Genomic DNA, 16,697 nt, shown 5'->3' with positions numbered 1-16,697 from the left:
ATCTGAAATAAAAATAAATTGCTGGAAATACTCAGTAGATTTGGTAACATATATGAAGAGAAGATCAGAGTTAATGCTTCAAGACAAATATGACTCTTCTTCAGAACTGAATAGTCATATTCGATTCAAACATTGACTCCATTTCTCTCTCCTCAGATGCTGCCAGATCTACTGACACAAATAATCCCAGTCCCCATTTTTCCTTACAGCAGTTTTTGGTTTTATTACTACTCACAACTCACTGAGACTCACCTTTTACTCCTTTATATGCCTTTTGCTTACACCAACATCCATTTTGTCATGCAATCACTCCTGCATTCCATCCTATCATTGATCCTCCCACCAGCCTGGAACTTTTAAGTTGCTTAAAATCTTTTACAACTCCAACATTTTCCAATTCCAGTAGAAGGTGGTCGGTCTAGCAAGAGCAGCATCTCTTGCTCATTTCTAATTATCTTTCAGAAAGTGATGGTGAACTATGTTCTTAAACTGCTGCAGTCTTTAGGGGGTGGGAATACTCACACTGTTGTTTGAGAGTTCCAGGATTTTGACTCAGCCATAGTGAAAGAACAGGGATATAGTTCCCATGTCAGTATGGTCTGTGGCTTGAAGGAGAACTTCCAGATGGCGGTGTTTCAATGTACCAGTTGCCAGCGTCCTACCTGGTAAAGATCATGGCTTTATAAGGTCTGTGGAGCAATGGCCTAATGGTATCATAATTGGACTATTAATCCAGAGTCCCAGGTAATGTTCTCGGGACCAAGGTCTGAATCCTGCCACGGCAGATGGTGGTATTAAGAGGCTAATGGTGACCATTGAATTGTTGTCACTTGTTGGAAAAACTCATTTGGTTCACCAATGTCCTTTAGGATCTGCTATCTTTATCTACTCTGACCTATGTGTGACTCCTGACCCATAGCAATGTAGCTGCCTCTTAGGTGCCCTCTGGGCAATTAGGGATAGCCAATAAATGTGCCATGAATTAATTTATACAAAGATGCTGTCAAAGGAACCTTGGTGAATTGGTATAATTACACACTGCTGTCACCATGTAGATGGTGAAGGGAGTGAATGCTAAAGGTGGTGGATGGAGCGCCACTTTCCAGACAGTTAGAGCTTGAGTTTGATGTATTGTCATCACATGTACCAAGATACAGTGAAAAATGTTGTTTTGCATGCTATACAGGCAAATTGTACAATATAACAAGGCAGCAGAACAGAGTGCAGAATACAGTGTTACTGTAGCAGAAAAGGTGCAGCGAGAGAGAGACAGAGATCAGATTTAACATTTGAGAGGTCTGTTCAAAAGTCTGATAACGGTGGGTAAGAAACTGTTCCTGAATGTGTTCGTACATGTCTTCAAACTGTTATATCTTCTGCCCAACCGAAGAGGGTGGAAGAGAGTATGACCAGGTGATCTTTGATTATGCCGTTGCTTTCCCTAGGCAGCGGGAAGTATAGATGGCGTCAAATTTCATCAATGTAGTTGGACCAGCAGTCATCTGTGCAAGTGGAGAATATTCTACCACATTCCTGACTTGCACGTTGAAGATGGGGATCAGGCTTTGGGGAATCAGGTGGTGATCACTGGCCACGGATTTCCTAGCCTCGAGTTTGCTCTTGTAGCCACAGTAATTATATGGCAGTCCAGTCAAGTTTCTGAACAATGCTAACTCCTAGGATGTTGGTGGTGGACAATTCAGTCATGGTAGCAGCGTTGAAGGAATCAGGATTAGTGGCTCTTATAGAAATGGTCATTGCCTGACACTTGCATGACGTGAATGTTACTTGCCATTTGTCAGCCCAAGCTGAATGCTGTCTGAGTCTTAATGAACCTGACTATGAACTGCTTCAGATTCTGTGGTGTCTCAAATAAAAGCTGGGAAATCACCAGCAAATAGCTAAACGCCTGATCTTATGGTGGAGGGAAAACCAATGATGAAACAGCTGAACATCATTGGGTCTAGAGCACTATGCTGACGGTCCCTTGCAATGATGTTGAGATGATCGACCTCCAATAACCATGACCATATTCCTTGGTGCTAGGCATGACTCCAACCATTGGAGACATATATCCCGATTTCCACGCAGTCCTGTTTTGCTTGGGCTTCTTTATGGCACATTAGGTCAAATGTTGCCTTGGCAACATGGGATATGACTCTCACTTCTAGAATTCAGCACCTTAGGTCATATTTTGGACAAAAGCTGTAATGAAATCAATGGCCGAGTAGACTGGTGGAACCTAAACCGAGCATCTATTCGCAAGTTTTGCTGAGTAAAACTTGTCACTTCATTGCACTGTTGACGACATCTTACATCACTTTGCTGATAACTCACAGCAGAATGGGAAGGCAGTAATTAGCTGAATTGGATTTGTTCCCTTACTAAAGTCACCAAATATTATCAGGTAGATGTCATGTCATAGCTCTACTGGAACAGCCAGGCTATGGATGCAGATAGTTCAGGGAGACAAATCTTCAGTTTTACAGCCAGCCTACTGCAGTATAGATTTTGCTGCACCCAGTGCCTTCAGCCATTTCTTAACATCAAATACATCGTATAAAATCGGCATGTGTGTTGCTGGGGATCTCAGGAGGCTGAAATACATCATGCACTCAAGCAACAAAAACAAAGTTGTTGGAAAAGCTCAGCAGGTCTGGCAGCATCTGTGAAGAAAAAGATCAGAGTTAAAGTTTCGGGTCCGGTGACCCTTCCTCAGAACTCAGGAAGGGTCACCGGATCCGAAATGTTAACTCTGATTTTTTTCTTTACAGGTGCTGCCAGACCTGCTGAGCTTTTCCAACAACTTTATTTTTGTTCCTGATTTACAGCATCTGCAGTTCTTTCCGTTTTTATGCACTCAAGCAATATATCTGGCTGAATATGGCTTCAAACTTGTGTTTTGCACTGGTGAACTGAGCATTCCCACAATTGAGGACAGGGATATTTGTGAGGCTCCGCTTCCAGTTAATTGTTTAATTCTCCAGCATCACTCAAGTGAAGGACATGGCAGCACCACAGACCACTGATCTGACCCATTGTTTTTAGGATCGCCTTGCTTGGTCTACTGCAAGCGTCATCTACCGTGTTGTAGCTCCAGCACATCAGGTTTTTTTTTTAAAAAAGTCAGAAGCCACATAACACCAGGTTATAGTCCAACAGGTTTATTTGAAATCACAAGCTTTCGGAGCGAAGCCCCTTCATCAGGTGGTGAGAGAGAAGCACACAAACACAGAATTTCTAGGCAGAGAGATCAAAAGATCATACAAATGGTGTGAGTGGAGTGTTTAATAGTAAGTCTATGCAGGTGATCAAAAGTGTCAGACGTTGTGAGTAAAGTGTCAACAGCTAAGTAACAAGCGATGACCTATAATCTGATTAAATGAGGCCCTTGACCTCCCTGCTTATAAATTCTGTGTTTGTGTGCTTCTCTCTCACTTTACCTAATGAAGGGGCTATGCTCTGAAAGCTTGTGATTTCAAATAAACCTGTTGGACTATAACCTGTTGATGTGTGATTTCTGATTTGTCCACCCCAGTCCAACAGCTGCACCTCCACATCATGTTTTTTTTAAAGGTATGCTTGACACTGTTCCTGGCACATTCTCCATAACTCCTTATGGAAGGAGGGTAGGTACCTTAAACTGATGTTAATAGTCAGCAGCAGGGTTAAATTGGGCTATAAGTTCACAGATTGTGGTTGAAGACACTGAATAGAGATGCTGCCTAGCCTGAGCATTTCTAGCAATTTTGGTTCTTATTTCAAGTTCTCAGCATCTGCAGTATTATGCTTTTCTAATGATGTAAATAATACATTGCACATATTCTCTTTGAGATAAAACTGACAGAGTCAAAAACAAAATCAAAGAGTTTGTTTTTGAAAACATTTCTGTAAAGTTTAAAACATGTTTCATGGCATTTGGCCATCATCTAGCCAGAGCACATGTATTAGCAATCCACAATTACACTTAAGAATGAAGTAGCGAGCCATCAGCTTGATCCGTTGAAGTCTGTGTGGTACATGAATGCTCTCAACACTGCTATGGTGAAACTGATAGGATTTTAACCCAGCAAAAATGAAGAATCAGCAAAACCTTTCAAAGTCATGATGGTCTGTCAAGATAGTCCAGCACTTCATGTAGTGTACACTCATGTGATGTTAGGGAGGGGGTTCTTGGATTTTGACCCAGTAACAGTGAAGGAATAAGGATATAATTCCAAATCCGGATGGCACTCAATGCTTTACAGCTATTGATGCATTATGCTGCTGTGTTATTGGTGATAATTTGAGCACCTGCCATTATTGAGTTTAAAACTGACAGCAATTTGCGGGTCAGCACATGAGTAGTTGAATATGGAAATCTAGAATTTGTTATCCGTGATGCCCTGCTTTCCCAAAGGCTGTACTGTCGCAGTTGTAACATAACATTTGAGCACACAGATGGCCTGAAAATCACAAAGCAAAGGTCTTATGAGGAAAGGCTGAGAGTCTTGAGGCTGTTTTCGTTAGAGAGAAGAAGGTTAAGAGGTGACTTGATAGATACATACAAGATGATCAGAGGATTAGATAGGGTGGACAGTGGGAGCCTTTGTCCTCGGATGGTGATGGCTAGCACAAGGGGACATAGCTTTAAATTGAGGGGTGATAGATATAGGACAGATGTCAGAGGTAGGTTCTTTACTCAGAGAGTAGTAAGGGCGTGGAATGCCCTGCCTGCAAAAATAGTAGACTCACCTACTTTAAGGGCATTTAAATGGTCATTGGATAAACATATGGATGATAATGGAATAGTTTAGGTTAGATGGGCTTCAGATTGGTTTCACAGGTCGGCGCAACATCGAGGGCCGAAGGGCCTGTACTGCGCTGTAATGTTCTATGTTCTATGAGATTTCATGAGCGGCACCACAAAAAATTTGTTAACAATTCACAAATATCATAGAAGGTAACTTTAACTGTTCAAGGTATTCCAGCTGTGGTCTTGCTGGTGCCTTGTAATGTTTTAATCAGATGTTCCTATTTTCTCCTCTATTCCCTTTGAAATAAAGGCTAACATTTCATTTGCCTTCCATAGTCCCTGCTGAACTTGGATGCTTGTTTTGTGAATCATGCACGAGGACTCTCAAATAGCTCTGTGCTGCAGTTTTCTGCAGTCTTTCTTCATTTAAATAAGTTCAGCTCCTCTATTCATTCTGCAAATTGCTTAACCTCACATTTTCTGACATTATATTCCACCTGACAAGTTTATGCTCACTTGCTCAACCTGTCCACACCCGTTTGGAGTGTGTCACTCAGTACTCAACTTGCTTTTTTTCAAGTTCCTTCAACCTAACATTCCTCAGTTTGGTGGGGGGGGGTAAGCAAGGCCAACAAGGTTGATTTTTCCACACGGATACACATTAAGTGCTCGGTCTCTGAACCATGCCTGAGAGACTGTGTCGCGCGCGCGCACACACAGCCCTTTACTTTCTGAATGGGTTCGGAAGTGTCACTCTGACTGGTCAGAAACATCAACCCCACCTCCCAACCCCCAATTTTATTGAACTGGCAGTGGACCTCTCTCTCTCTCTAAACAAATGACCTTCCGTTTTCCCTCAGATGAAGTGGCAGGGAGTCAGGTTATCCACACCTTTGCCTCCCTCCTTCAAATCCCAAGAGCTTTCTTCCCCCCTCTCATTCTCTCTTCATAATTGTACTGATTTCATGGGATTTTTTAAATTGTTGGAAATCCCCTGTTTCTCTTGGCCTCCCCTTTCCTGAGTTTCCTCACTTTGTCCTGTTCTATTTGGTGAAGCTTGCCCCCATGTCCATGGACGCTCTCTCTCCTTCTCTCACTATTTGCCTGATGTTCCAGTTCCCCTCAATCTCTGCTCCCTCCTGACAGTTTTACTCCCTCCCTTTCTGGGGGAGGGGTCTCCGTGCCCCTGCAAACGCCGGCGGGTGATGAGGGCCGACAGCGGCTCTGATCACCGCCAGCACCCTGGGGTCCCGGTTTCCCACCAACACTCCCCCCCCGACCTCCGGCCCGTCGCCGCACTTTCCAAGCCCCAGCGTACCTCACGACATGGCCAAGATCTCACCGCCCCGACTCCGGAAGCGCACCGGCCGACACTTCATTTACACACGCTGTCCGCCTGCCCGCCCTCGGAACCTGCATGGAGGCAACCGATCTACCCACCTCCGACTCCTGCGCCCTCTCCTCCCGGCCGCGCGGGGTCGCTGCGCCCTCTCCTCCCGGCCGCGCGGAGTACTGCATCCACTTCTCCCGACCGCGCGGGGTCGCTGCGCCCGCTCCTCCCGGCCGCGCGGGGTCGTTGCGCCCTCTCCTCCCGGCCGCGCGCGGTACTGCATCCACTTCTCCCGGCCGCACGGGGTCGCTGCGCCCTCTCCTCCAGGCCGCGCGGGGTCGCTGCGCCCTCTCCTCCCGGCCGCGCGATGTCGCTGCGCACCCTCCTCCCGGCCGCGCGGGGTCGCTACGCCTGGCTCTAATAAATATTCCATTTGACGAGTTTGGAATTTATTCATTTCTCATGGTATTTTGGAATTCCATAAGGATGTCGAGGTTAACAGCACTCTGCCCTGTCAATATGATCCCAATTGCGATTGAATTTTCATGTCTTTAGTTCCTTCGGCGATGTGGCCTCGCTTTCAGTTCAAGATGGCGGTTGTGGGAAGGCTCTGGGCTGCAGCCTGACTCTGGGGAAGAGGGATATCAGAGGATCCAATGGAGATCGATTGGAGCCAGTGGAGAAGGGAGCAGGTATTAGCCATCACTCCGACAAATATTTTAAGGTGCTAAATGTTTGTACGAAATACCAGTCCCTAAATAGCTGCACCAACTGTCCCATTCAGCAGACACTTTTTCCTTCAAAGAATTCAAAATCACCTTCCTCATTAACAAATCTTACTCACCCCTCTCTTGACCCAGCACTATAGCAGCCCAACAGTCACAGCGTTCACTCTTCTAAGCCTGAGCTACTGTACCCGCTCTCTTATCTTGCACTCTGAAGAATCTGGTTTGGCTTTGCATGCATTTTATTTGTAAGTTTCGTAAGGATTCATTTCAGCACAATTCAGGTCTGGCAGAATCTGTGGAGAGAGAAATGGAATTAACACTTCAAGTCTGATATGATTCTTCAGAATGTTTACTTTCTCTCTCCAGAGATGTTGTTAGACCTCCTGAGTTTCCCCAGCATTTTCTGCATTTGTTTCAGATTTCTAACATCCACAGTATTTTGTTTTTATTATTTTAGTGCAACTCAGAAATTGCATAGCATAGTATTGATTTGTTTATATTTTCTCATAACAGTACCCACAGTTTTTTTTTAAACACTGGCTTTCAGCCAGTCATTTTGCTGTGGTGAGCCAGTCCTACAGCGTGGCCTCATTCACATTGAGCCTTTGCAGTCATTGCACCAAACTTCAGGGTGTCCTTCAGCATGTAATCCAAGACCTTGGAAAGCATCAATCTACAAGATTAAACCACTACTGCAGATCATGATTTCACACTTGAATTAAAAGTGAGGCCACATTGCTGAAGAAAATAAAGGCATGAAATATCTTCATTGCAGTGGAAGACCAGTATGTTTCTGATGGGCCAAAGGTTATCTTTTACCGATAGCTTTCCATGAGCAGTTGATGTCTTGGTGTCTCCCCCTGTAAACAATCCATTGAGCACAGAGTCCTGTGTTGCAGAAGTGCTCAGGGTGAGCTTTGTTAAAAACCATTGCATGTTTCTTCTAACCCACTTGGCAAATGCCCATTCTGGGTGGAATGGGTGATTTTTTTTTTTCCTCACTGTCATTGCCACAGTTGTGTATGCATGGCTGCTGAGACTGCCTGCGTGCAAGAAGGATCTGACAGGAAGTGGGTGCCTATTTGACAACTTTGAAATCTGACACGTTGGGATTCGAATCCCCTATCCCCAAAACAATAGATTGGGTCTTTGGATTATATCCAGTGAAACTACAACTGAACCACTGTCTTCTTTGCTGAGGAATCGCGGAACAGTTTAATAGTTCTCCAAAATGTCATCCATTTTTGAGTTCCTCAGCATTTTCTGGGGACAACCATTTCACATTCAGCTTCCATGTTCTCCTGCCCAACCCTCTGGTCTTCCTGTAGTCAGCACTGGACCAGTAATCTGGAGGACCAGGCTAATGCTCTGGGACATGTATTCAAATCTTGTCATGGCAGATAATAGAGTTTAGATTCAATTAATGTATCTGGAATTGAAAGCTAGTCTCAGTGATAGTTTCATGACTATCATCGCTTGTCTTGAACACCCATCTGGTTCACAAATATAATTTAAGGAAGAAAATCTGCTGTCTTTACTTGGTCTGGCCTAATATGCTTCAGCCGCTTGCTGTTTCAAACCAGGGCATCCACATTTAATAACCAGAGATGCCCAGTTTTACAACATATGTTTGCTACAAAGAGGCAATGGTCCACCACCACCTTTTTATTTGCTGAGGATGAAGTTGTCTTTGTGCAACAGAATACTCAGACCAGTGGAACAGCAGTTGTTCTTTCCTTACCAGATCACTGGCCTGTGCAACCAAAATCATTATCCTAACCATTGCATGCCCTGCCGAAGTGTGCTTGCACCATGAGGACAACATTTGACTTTGGTCAGATATTCCAACATCAAAACACAGTGCATCATGTCTTTAAAACAATCCACGTTGTTCAATGTTATTTTTAAACCCCGTTTTTTCAAAGACTGGGCTTCTGGAAACTATGATCATGGTCAGTATGATATTTGGTTGAATGCTGCCTTAATTACTCACAACTTTCTACGTAACAAAACTTTACTAACTTCTGAGTTGCTTAAAAAAAAGGATAAACTTTTAATCATTGTGGAAAGACTGTGTTCCTGACAATTGTTGACAACAAACTAGCTTAGCACAGTGCTCAAAAATATTCTTCCATGGGGAAAAATGTTTTTAGTTCATAAATTTTAAATGTTTTAAATTTTATCTCATGGGATGTGGGTTTCATTGGCTGGGTCAGCATTCGTTGCCCATCACTAGTTGCCCTTGAGAATGTGATGGTGAGCCGTCTTCTTGAACTGCTACAGTTCATTTAGTGTCGGTGGTCCAAAATGCTGTTAGGAAGGGCATTGCAGGATTTTGGCCCAATAACACTGAAAGAACAGTGGGGACTGTTATTTGGTCATCAATAGCAGTTTTCCTTGTCTATGTTTAACCTGACAGTAGGTTACAGTCATTGTTTTATATGTTTAGTTTTGCTCATGTATTTATTAAATTTAATTTGTTGTGTTGTACAGCCCTTCTTTCATAGGTTGCTTCAATGGCTGGATATCCTGGATCCAACAACATTATTAGCGTCAAATGTAAGCAGAGTTTTATTTAAAAAACAAGTAGTTGTGACTAATTATGTGTATTTTTTTACTGTAGGGGTTTGAATTTTTCTTTTTATTCACTGATGACGTGGGCATCACTGGCTGGTCATCATTTATTGCCCATCCCTGGTAGCCTTTGAGAAGGTGGTGGTGAACTGCCATCTTGAACTGCTGCACTTCATGTGATGTAGGTTGACCCACAATGCCATTTGGGAGGGAATTCCAGGATTTTGACCCAGCGACAGTGAAGGAATGGCAATATATTTCCAAGTCCGGATGGTGTGTGTCCTTCCAATTGGAAGTGGTCATGGGTGCTCTATAAGGATCTTGAGTGAATTTCTACAGTACATTCTGTAGATAGTAAACACTGCGGCTACTGAGCATTGGTGATAGAGACAGTGGACGTTTGTGGATGTGGTGCAAATTAAGCAGGCTCCTTTGTCCTGGATGGTGTCCACCTGTTTGAGTGTTTTTGAAGCTGCACCCATTCAGGCAAGTGGGGAATATCCCAACACACTCCGGATTTGTGCCTTGTAGATGTTAAATAGACTTCGGGGAGAGAGTTACTCACCGCAATATTTCTAGCCTCAGATTCTAATATTTAGTAATGTTAAAATTCCGTTTCCAATTGTCAAATCAACGTTGGGCCTTGTGCTTTCTATCTTTTTACTCTTTCCAGTCTCAGAACCCTCTGCAATATCTCTACTGCTTCATTTCTAATCTTGTGAACATCCCTGATTTTATTCACTCCACCTTTTTATGGTTGTGCCTTCTGCTGCCAAGATTCAAACTTGTTAAATGTCAGCCTATCTTTTTATGTCAGTTTAATACATTACAAGCTGTATAACATACATTCGTGTTGATAGAAAATAATGTAGCATCTGATTCACTTTGATCAATATCATTAATTGCATCCAACTTAACAGCAGAATAGAAGTCATGACAATGCAAGTTTAAAAACAATACTGAATTAGTGTTAATTAAAGACCAATTCTGTCATCACTATTTCAGCATAATTTCACTCAATCTATGGAAAGGTATTTTAAAACAAACTTTACTTGTGGATACCTGTAAGCTAAATACAAGGCAGGTATTCAGTTGTGGATACTTTAGGTTGAGCAGCAACTCAAAAATATTGACAGATCACTCACTTTTGCATCAGCATTAGGTACACTTTGAGTATTCCCACCTGAGGGCCAAAACCCCAAATTGTTCGGTTTACAATGTGGGAATGTTTCAATTCAACTGCTTTATAAGCACTCATTCCATTTACCCAGCGCAAAGGAATGCAAGGAACGACCATATTTCCTATGAACTGCAACATAATTTTATTTGTAAAGTATGAGATGGCTTAGCTGTGTTCATTGAATATTTTTATTCATTCATGGGATATAGGTATTGCTAGATGGGCCAGCATTTGTTTACCATTTCTAGTTGTCCTTGAGAAAATGCTGGTGAACAGTCTTCTCAAACCAGTGCAACCCATTTAGTGTAGATACACCCACAATGCCATTCGAGGGCGAGTTCCAAGATTTTGACACAGTGACGCTGAAGGAACAGTGATCTATTTCCATGTCAGGATAGTGAGTGGCTTGGAGGGGAACCAACAGATGGTGGTATTCCCATGTATCTGCTGCCTTCATCCTTCTAGATGGAAGTGGTCATGTCTTTGGAGGGTGCTGTCTAAGAAGCTGTGGTGAATTTCTGCAGTACATCTTGTAAATAGTGCACACTGCTGCAACTGATCATAGATGGAGGAGGGACCAAATGTCTGTGGATGTGATGCAGTCAAGCGGGCTGCTTTGTCCTGGATGCTGTCAAGCTTCTTGAGTTATTGGAGCTGTACCCATCCCAGGCAAGGTGGGAGTATTCCCTCACACTCCTGATTTGTGCCCCCTGGATGGGTGAACAGATATGGATGTCAGAAGGTGAGTTACTTAGTGCAGGATTCCTAGCCTCTGATTTGCATTCATAGCCGCAATATTTGTGTGGCTAGTTCAGTTTCTCGTCAGTGGTAACCCCATGATATTGATAGTGGGGGATTCAGTGATGTCAATGCTATTGAATAGAACATATGACAGTACAGCACAGTACAGGCCCTTCGGCCCATGATGTTTTGCCGACCTATTATCCTACTCTTAAGATCAAACTACTCTTCATACCCTGCATTTTACTATCATCCATGTGTCTATCTAAGAGTCGCTTAAATGTCCCTAATGTATCTGACTCCACTACCACCACTGGCAGCGCATTCCACGCACCCACCATTCTCTGTGTAAAGAACCTATCTCTGATATCTCCCCTATACCTTCCTCCAATCACCTTAAAATTATGCCCCCTTGTGACAGTCATTTCCGCCCTGGGAAAAAGTCTCTGGCTATCCACTCTATCTATGCCTCTCATCATCTTGTATACCTCTACCAAGTCATCTCCCATCCTTCTTTGCTCCGATGAGAAAAGCCCTAGCTCCCTCAACCTATCCTCATAAGACCTGCCTTCCAGTCCAGGCAGCATCCTGGTAAATTTCCTCTGCACCCTCTCGAGCTTCCACATCCTGCCTATAATGATGCGACCAGAACTGAACACAATATTCCAAGTGTGATCTAACCAGGGTTTTATAGAGCTGCAGCATAACCTCGTGGCTCTTAAACTCAATTCCCCTGCCAATGAAAGCCAACACACCATACGCCTTCTTTACAACACTGTCAACTTGGGTGGCAACTTTGCGAGATCTATGGACGTGGACCCCCCGATCCTCTGTTCCTCCACACTGCCAAGAATGCTGCCATTAACCCTGTATTCTGCATTTAAATTCGACCTTCCAAAATGAATCACTTCACACTTGTCCAGGTTGAATTCTATCTGCCACTTTGTTGCCCAGATCTGCATCCTGTCGATGTCCCGTTGCAACCTACAACAGCCATCCACACTATCCACAACTCCACCAACCTTCGTGTCATCGGCAAACTTACTAACCCACCCTTCCACTTGCTCATCCAAGTCATTTATAAAGTTCACAAAGAGCAGAGGTCCCAGAACAGATTCGTGCGGAACACCACTGGTTACTGAGCTCCAGGCTGAATACTTACCATCTACTACCACCCTCTGTCTTCTGTTGGACAGCCAGTTCTGTATCCAGACAGCCAAATTTCCCTGAATCCCATGCCTCCTTACTTTCTGAATGAGCCTACCATAGGGAACCTTATCAAATGTCTTGCTAAAATCCATATATACCACATCACTGCTGTACCTTCATCAATGTGTTTTGTCACATCCTCAAAGAATTCAGTAAGGCTTGTGAGGCATGACCCACCCCTCACAAAGCCATGCTGACTATTTCTAACCAAACTGTGCTTTTCCAAATAATCATAAATACTATCCCTCAGAATCCTCTCCAAGAATTTTCCCACCGCAGAAGTAACTCTGACTGGTCTGTAATTCCCAGGATTATCCCTATTCCCTTTCTTGAACAAGGGAATAACATTTGCCACCCTCCAGTCATCTGGTACTACTCCACTTCTGCCCTTACTGCGGATGGAAGTCCATTTATGAAGCAGCTTGAAGATGATTAGACCTATGAATGGCTTGGATGATCGTTAGATTTTCTGTTCTTAGAGGTGGTCATTGCCTGGCACTTATGTGGTGCAAATGTTACTTGCCACTTTTCAGGCCAGATGTAGATATTGTCTAGGCCTTGTTACTTTTGAATACACACTTGCTTCAATATCCAAGGAGGCTTGAATGGTGCTGAATCTTTCACTGATGATTTCACACATCCCCACTTCTGCCGTTACTGTGGATGGGAGGCCATTTATGAAGCAGCTTGAAGATGATTAGACCTATGAATTGTTGTTCGCCCCAGGATTGCTACCTTGCAGACTTAAGAGAGAACAGTATGCCCTGATATTGTTGAGAAATTCATTGAAAATCATATGAGATTACTGATGTAGTAGGAACTGCCGAGGCTGGAGAATCTCAGATAACAAGGTGTAGAGCTGGATGAACACAGCAGTCCGAGGAGCAGGAAAGCTGACGTTTCAGGTCAAGACCCTTCTTCAGAAAATTTCTGAATTGTTATCTGAGATTACTGATGACTGCTGATGGTGTTTGCCAAGTTATGGTAGTTTGCTTCCCAGTGGTTTTTGTTTTTTCTTGGGCCTATCCAGTGATCAGTAGTCGAAGATCTACCAGTGCAAATAGAATATTCCTACAGAAGAGGCACAGTTCTTCAATAACTAGAAGCTTTATTGCATGAAAACAATAACTACAACTACATTTGATCAGGTGTAATAATGAAGATCTTGGCATGCTGGTATAGACACATCTGTTTCCTCTAAACGTTTCTTCTGTCAGACACACAAGACTGTTACATCAGTAGAATTGGTGTTGCTGATTTAATTTGAGCATTAACGCTTTTAGAACTGTTCCTCATGCTACAATATCATGCCATTTACAAACAAAAATGCCCAAACATATCTGGCCAAGCCATGTTAACTTGCTGATAATTTTATCTGTGACCTTCAATGGAGGGAAGGGATCTGTCTTTCATTCTTGCTGTCTACATTATATTTACATATTGACATGTAGGGGAGGGGATGAAGAGATGGAAAAGGAACAGAGTTCTCTTCCCTCTAGTTGTCCAGTCTAATTGGTAGATTACTTAACCGTTCTTATGCAGTAGGGAGGAGCAGTCAAACTGCTGCCTTTACTGTTCTCATACTACCAGAGATGTGATACTAACCCTGGGCATTTCCTGGTCCTATTTATTCCTGCCTTTGATGAAATACACACCTTTGCCCAGGTCGTCATGCAGTGATGTATGTGACAAAGCACATCCCCTTTCCTCTTTGGACTCTCATGATGTGAATCCATGTCCAACTACTTACTGGAGCAGACCTTTGGGCCTGATGTCTTGCCAGTGGACACATCACCTAATGAAAAAAGTTCTAAAAGTTAAGGTGAATGAAAGTGATTTGAGAATACCACATTAACTTAAACGCTGTGGAGTTTAATGAGCGAAAGTTGTCAGGGATAGATGTAGATGGTTGGTTCAAATCACAGTGTCAGAGCTGTCTTTTTGTTTTAAATGCTTTTTGTATATTCCTCAACAGAAGGAAATAGAAAATGCACAAATGCTACTTCAGGGCAGCCTCCCAAATCTGAAAGAAACAGTGAAAAATGAAAAGGTAAGTGAGGCTGTAAGATGTATCCATAATTGTAAGTTTTCATTCCATAATTACTTGTATGACTTACTTTTGATGATTTGTGTTTACCTACTCCATTTGGTTTGCAAATCTTTACTTTTTTTTTTCTCTTTCAGATTAAACAAGCATTGAAACTTACTCTGGTGAGCAAAATTTATCATAAGGTAGTTGAGCTTTCACAGGGCACAATGATTCTGTGACTAAGATTTTCTTGCCCCACTGCCAGTTGAGGGCCTTAAGTGGCCAGTTAAGGTGGGTGGGAGAAAGGGTAGATCAAAGGCAGTAGGTGCTCACTTGAAGGACTGGATATTGCAAAAGATGGAGAATTCAACTGAGCTATCCATGCCACATATTCTGCCCTCCGCAACCTTTTCACTACCCCCACCCCATATAATTTATCTGTGATTTGAGTTACTCCGTGATCACGGGACTCCTGGTGTCATGGGTGGGTTTGGCGGTTGGGCCTCCTTCTGGAGCTGCTGATCTGTGATTGACCAGCGGCTCTCGCTAGCTGGGAATACCACCATCGGGGATTTTGATCCTTAAGACAGGCCTGCTACTGGCCTTGTCAGTGCCTCATTGAATCATGATAGAGCAGACCTTCCTGAAAAAGAGCAACCTTGGATCTCTCTCTGACTCCTAAGTCAGCAGGAGAGACCCCTACACCCAAATAAGATTGTCCTTCTGGGAACTAATAGTCTATTTTGAAACCTAACTACTTACAAAAAGGGGTGAAAATATGGTCGAGTGATAAATGAGTGAATTTTTGAGGTTTAGAAACAGGAAGTAAGAGAAATTTGGGTAGATTATTCAACGACATAATTCAGCTCCACTACTCACTGAGGTCGTGGCTGATCTGTACCTCCTGTTTAATTTGCCTGCCTTTGCTTCATCTAACTTAATGCCCTTACCTAACAAAAGCCTCTTTCTCAATTTTGGAAAGTCCAATTGCCATAATGTTTAAACATTTTTAGGAAAGATAGTGTGTTTCAGATTTCTGTTACTTTTTTGTGGTGGAGGAAGTACTTCCTGATTTTGCTTCTAAACAGTTCTGCTTTAATTTTAAGATTCAGTCTGTTTATTCTTGATTGCCAAGCCAGGGGAAATAATTTTTTTTTAATCAAATCATTTTAAGGTTTTAAATACCTGGATTACATCATTGTTCAGTCTTCTGTACTTGGGGGAGATACTGTAGATGAGGTATCTGTGCAAACAACTTGCTTCCCTTTGAACTCCAGTCTCCTTGTGATGAAAGCTAACATTCTGTTAACCTTTGTGATAACACAATTCCTTCTAAGAGGCTGGTTGCAACACTAGATCATCTGTGAAAATCTTTGTGAATTTATATATCTTGGAAATGTCTTTTATATTTGCATTTCATTGGAGCAAATATAGCAAATGTAATTGCTTCTCAATACATGCACCGTGGAGTTTGGCAATGAATGCTCAGTGATCGGCTTTTAAACCTTCGATAACAAGGTGTAGAGCTGGATGAACACAGCAGGCCAAGCAGCATCAGAGGAGCAGGAAGGCTGACGTTTCGGGCCTAGACCCTTCTTTAGAAATGGGGGAGGGGAAGGGGGTTCTGAAATAAATAGGGAGAGAGGGGGTGGCGAGGAGAAGATAGGTGGAGAGGAGACAGACAGGTCAAAGAGGCGGGAATGGAGCCAGTAAAGGTGAGTGTAGGTGGGGAGGTTAGGGAGGAGATAGGTCAGTCAAGGGGGCGGGATGAGGTTAGTAGATAGGAGATGAGGGTGGGGCTTGAGGTGGGAGGAGGGGATAGGTGGGAGGAAGGACAGGTTAGGGAGGTGGGGACGAGCTGGGCTGGTTTTGGGTTGCGGTAGGGGGAGGGGAGATTTTGAAGCTTGTGAAGTCCGCATTGATACCATTGGGCTGCAGGGTTCCCAAGCGGAATATGAGTTGCTGTTCCTGCAACCTTCGGGTAGCATCGTTGTGGCACTGCAGGAGGCCCAGGATGGACATGTCGTCTGAGGAATGGGAGGGGGAGTTGAAATGGTTCGCGACTGGGAGGTGCAGTTGTTTAGTGCGAACCGAGCGTAGGTGTTCTGCAAAGCGGTCGCCAAGACTCCGCTTGGTTTCCCCGATGTAGAGGAGGCCACAACGGGAACAGC

The 16,697-nt window shown here is 43.4% G+C and overlaps 2 protein-coding genes across 2 annotated transcripts in view; one reads left to right on the top strand and one right to left on the bottom strand.

Moving 5' to 3' along the window:
- LOC109920707 (glycerol-3-phosphate acyltransferase 1, mitochondrial) overlaps positions 1-6,168 on the bottom strand; it is a 145,406-nt gene extending 139,238 nt beyond the window's left edge. Inside the window, exon 1 of the mRNA XM_048609210.1 lies at positions 6,054-6,168. The gene's annotated coding sequence lies outside the window, so the exon portion shown is untranslated. The remainder of the gene's footprint in view (positions 1-6,053) is intronic.
- Positions 6,169-6,459: 291 nt separating this feature from the next.
- sfxn4 (sideroflexin 4) overlaps positions 6,460-16,697 on the top strand; it is a 27,516-nt gene continuing 17,278 nt past the window's right edge. Inside the window, exons 1-4 of the mRNA XM_020520762.2 lie at positions 6,460-6,757; positions 9,287-9,352; positions 14,473-14,547; positions 14,682-14,708. Coding sequence (XP_020376351.1) covers positions 6,722-6,757; positions 9,287-9,352; positions 14,473-14,547; positions 14,682-14,708 — 204 coding nt within the window. The 5' untranslated portion in view covers positions 6,460-6,721. The remainder of the gene's footprint in view (positions 6,758-9,286; positions 9,353-14,472; positions 14,548-14,681; positions 14,709-16,697) is intronic.

Source organism: Rhincodon typus, chromosome 20 (assembly GCF_021869965.1).
Source record: "Rhincodon typus isolate 14 chromosome 20, sRhiTyp1.1, whole genome shotgun sequence".
In the NCBI taxonomy this organism is placed as follows: domain Eukaryota; kingdom Metazoa; phylum Chordata; class Chondrichthyes; order Orectolobiformes; family Rhincodontidae; genus Rhincodon; species Rhincodon typus.
Note: the sequence above shows the minus strand (reverse complement) of the source record. Positions and strands in the feature narration are given on the sequence as shown.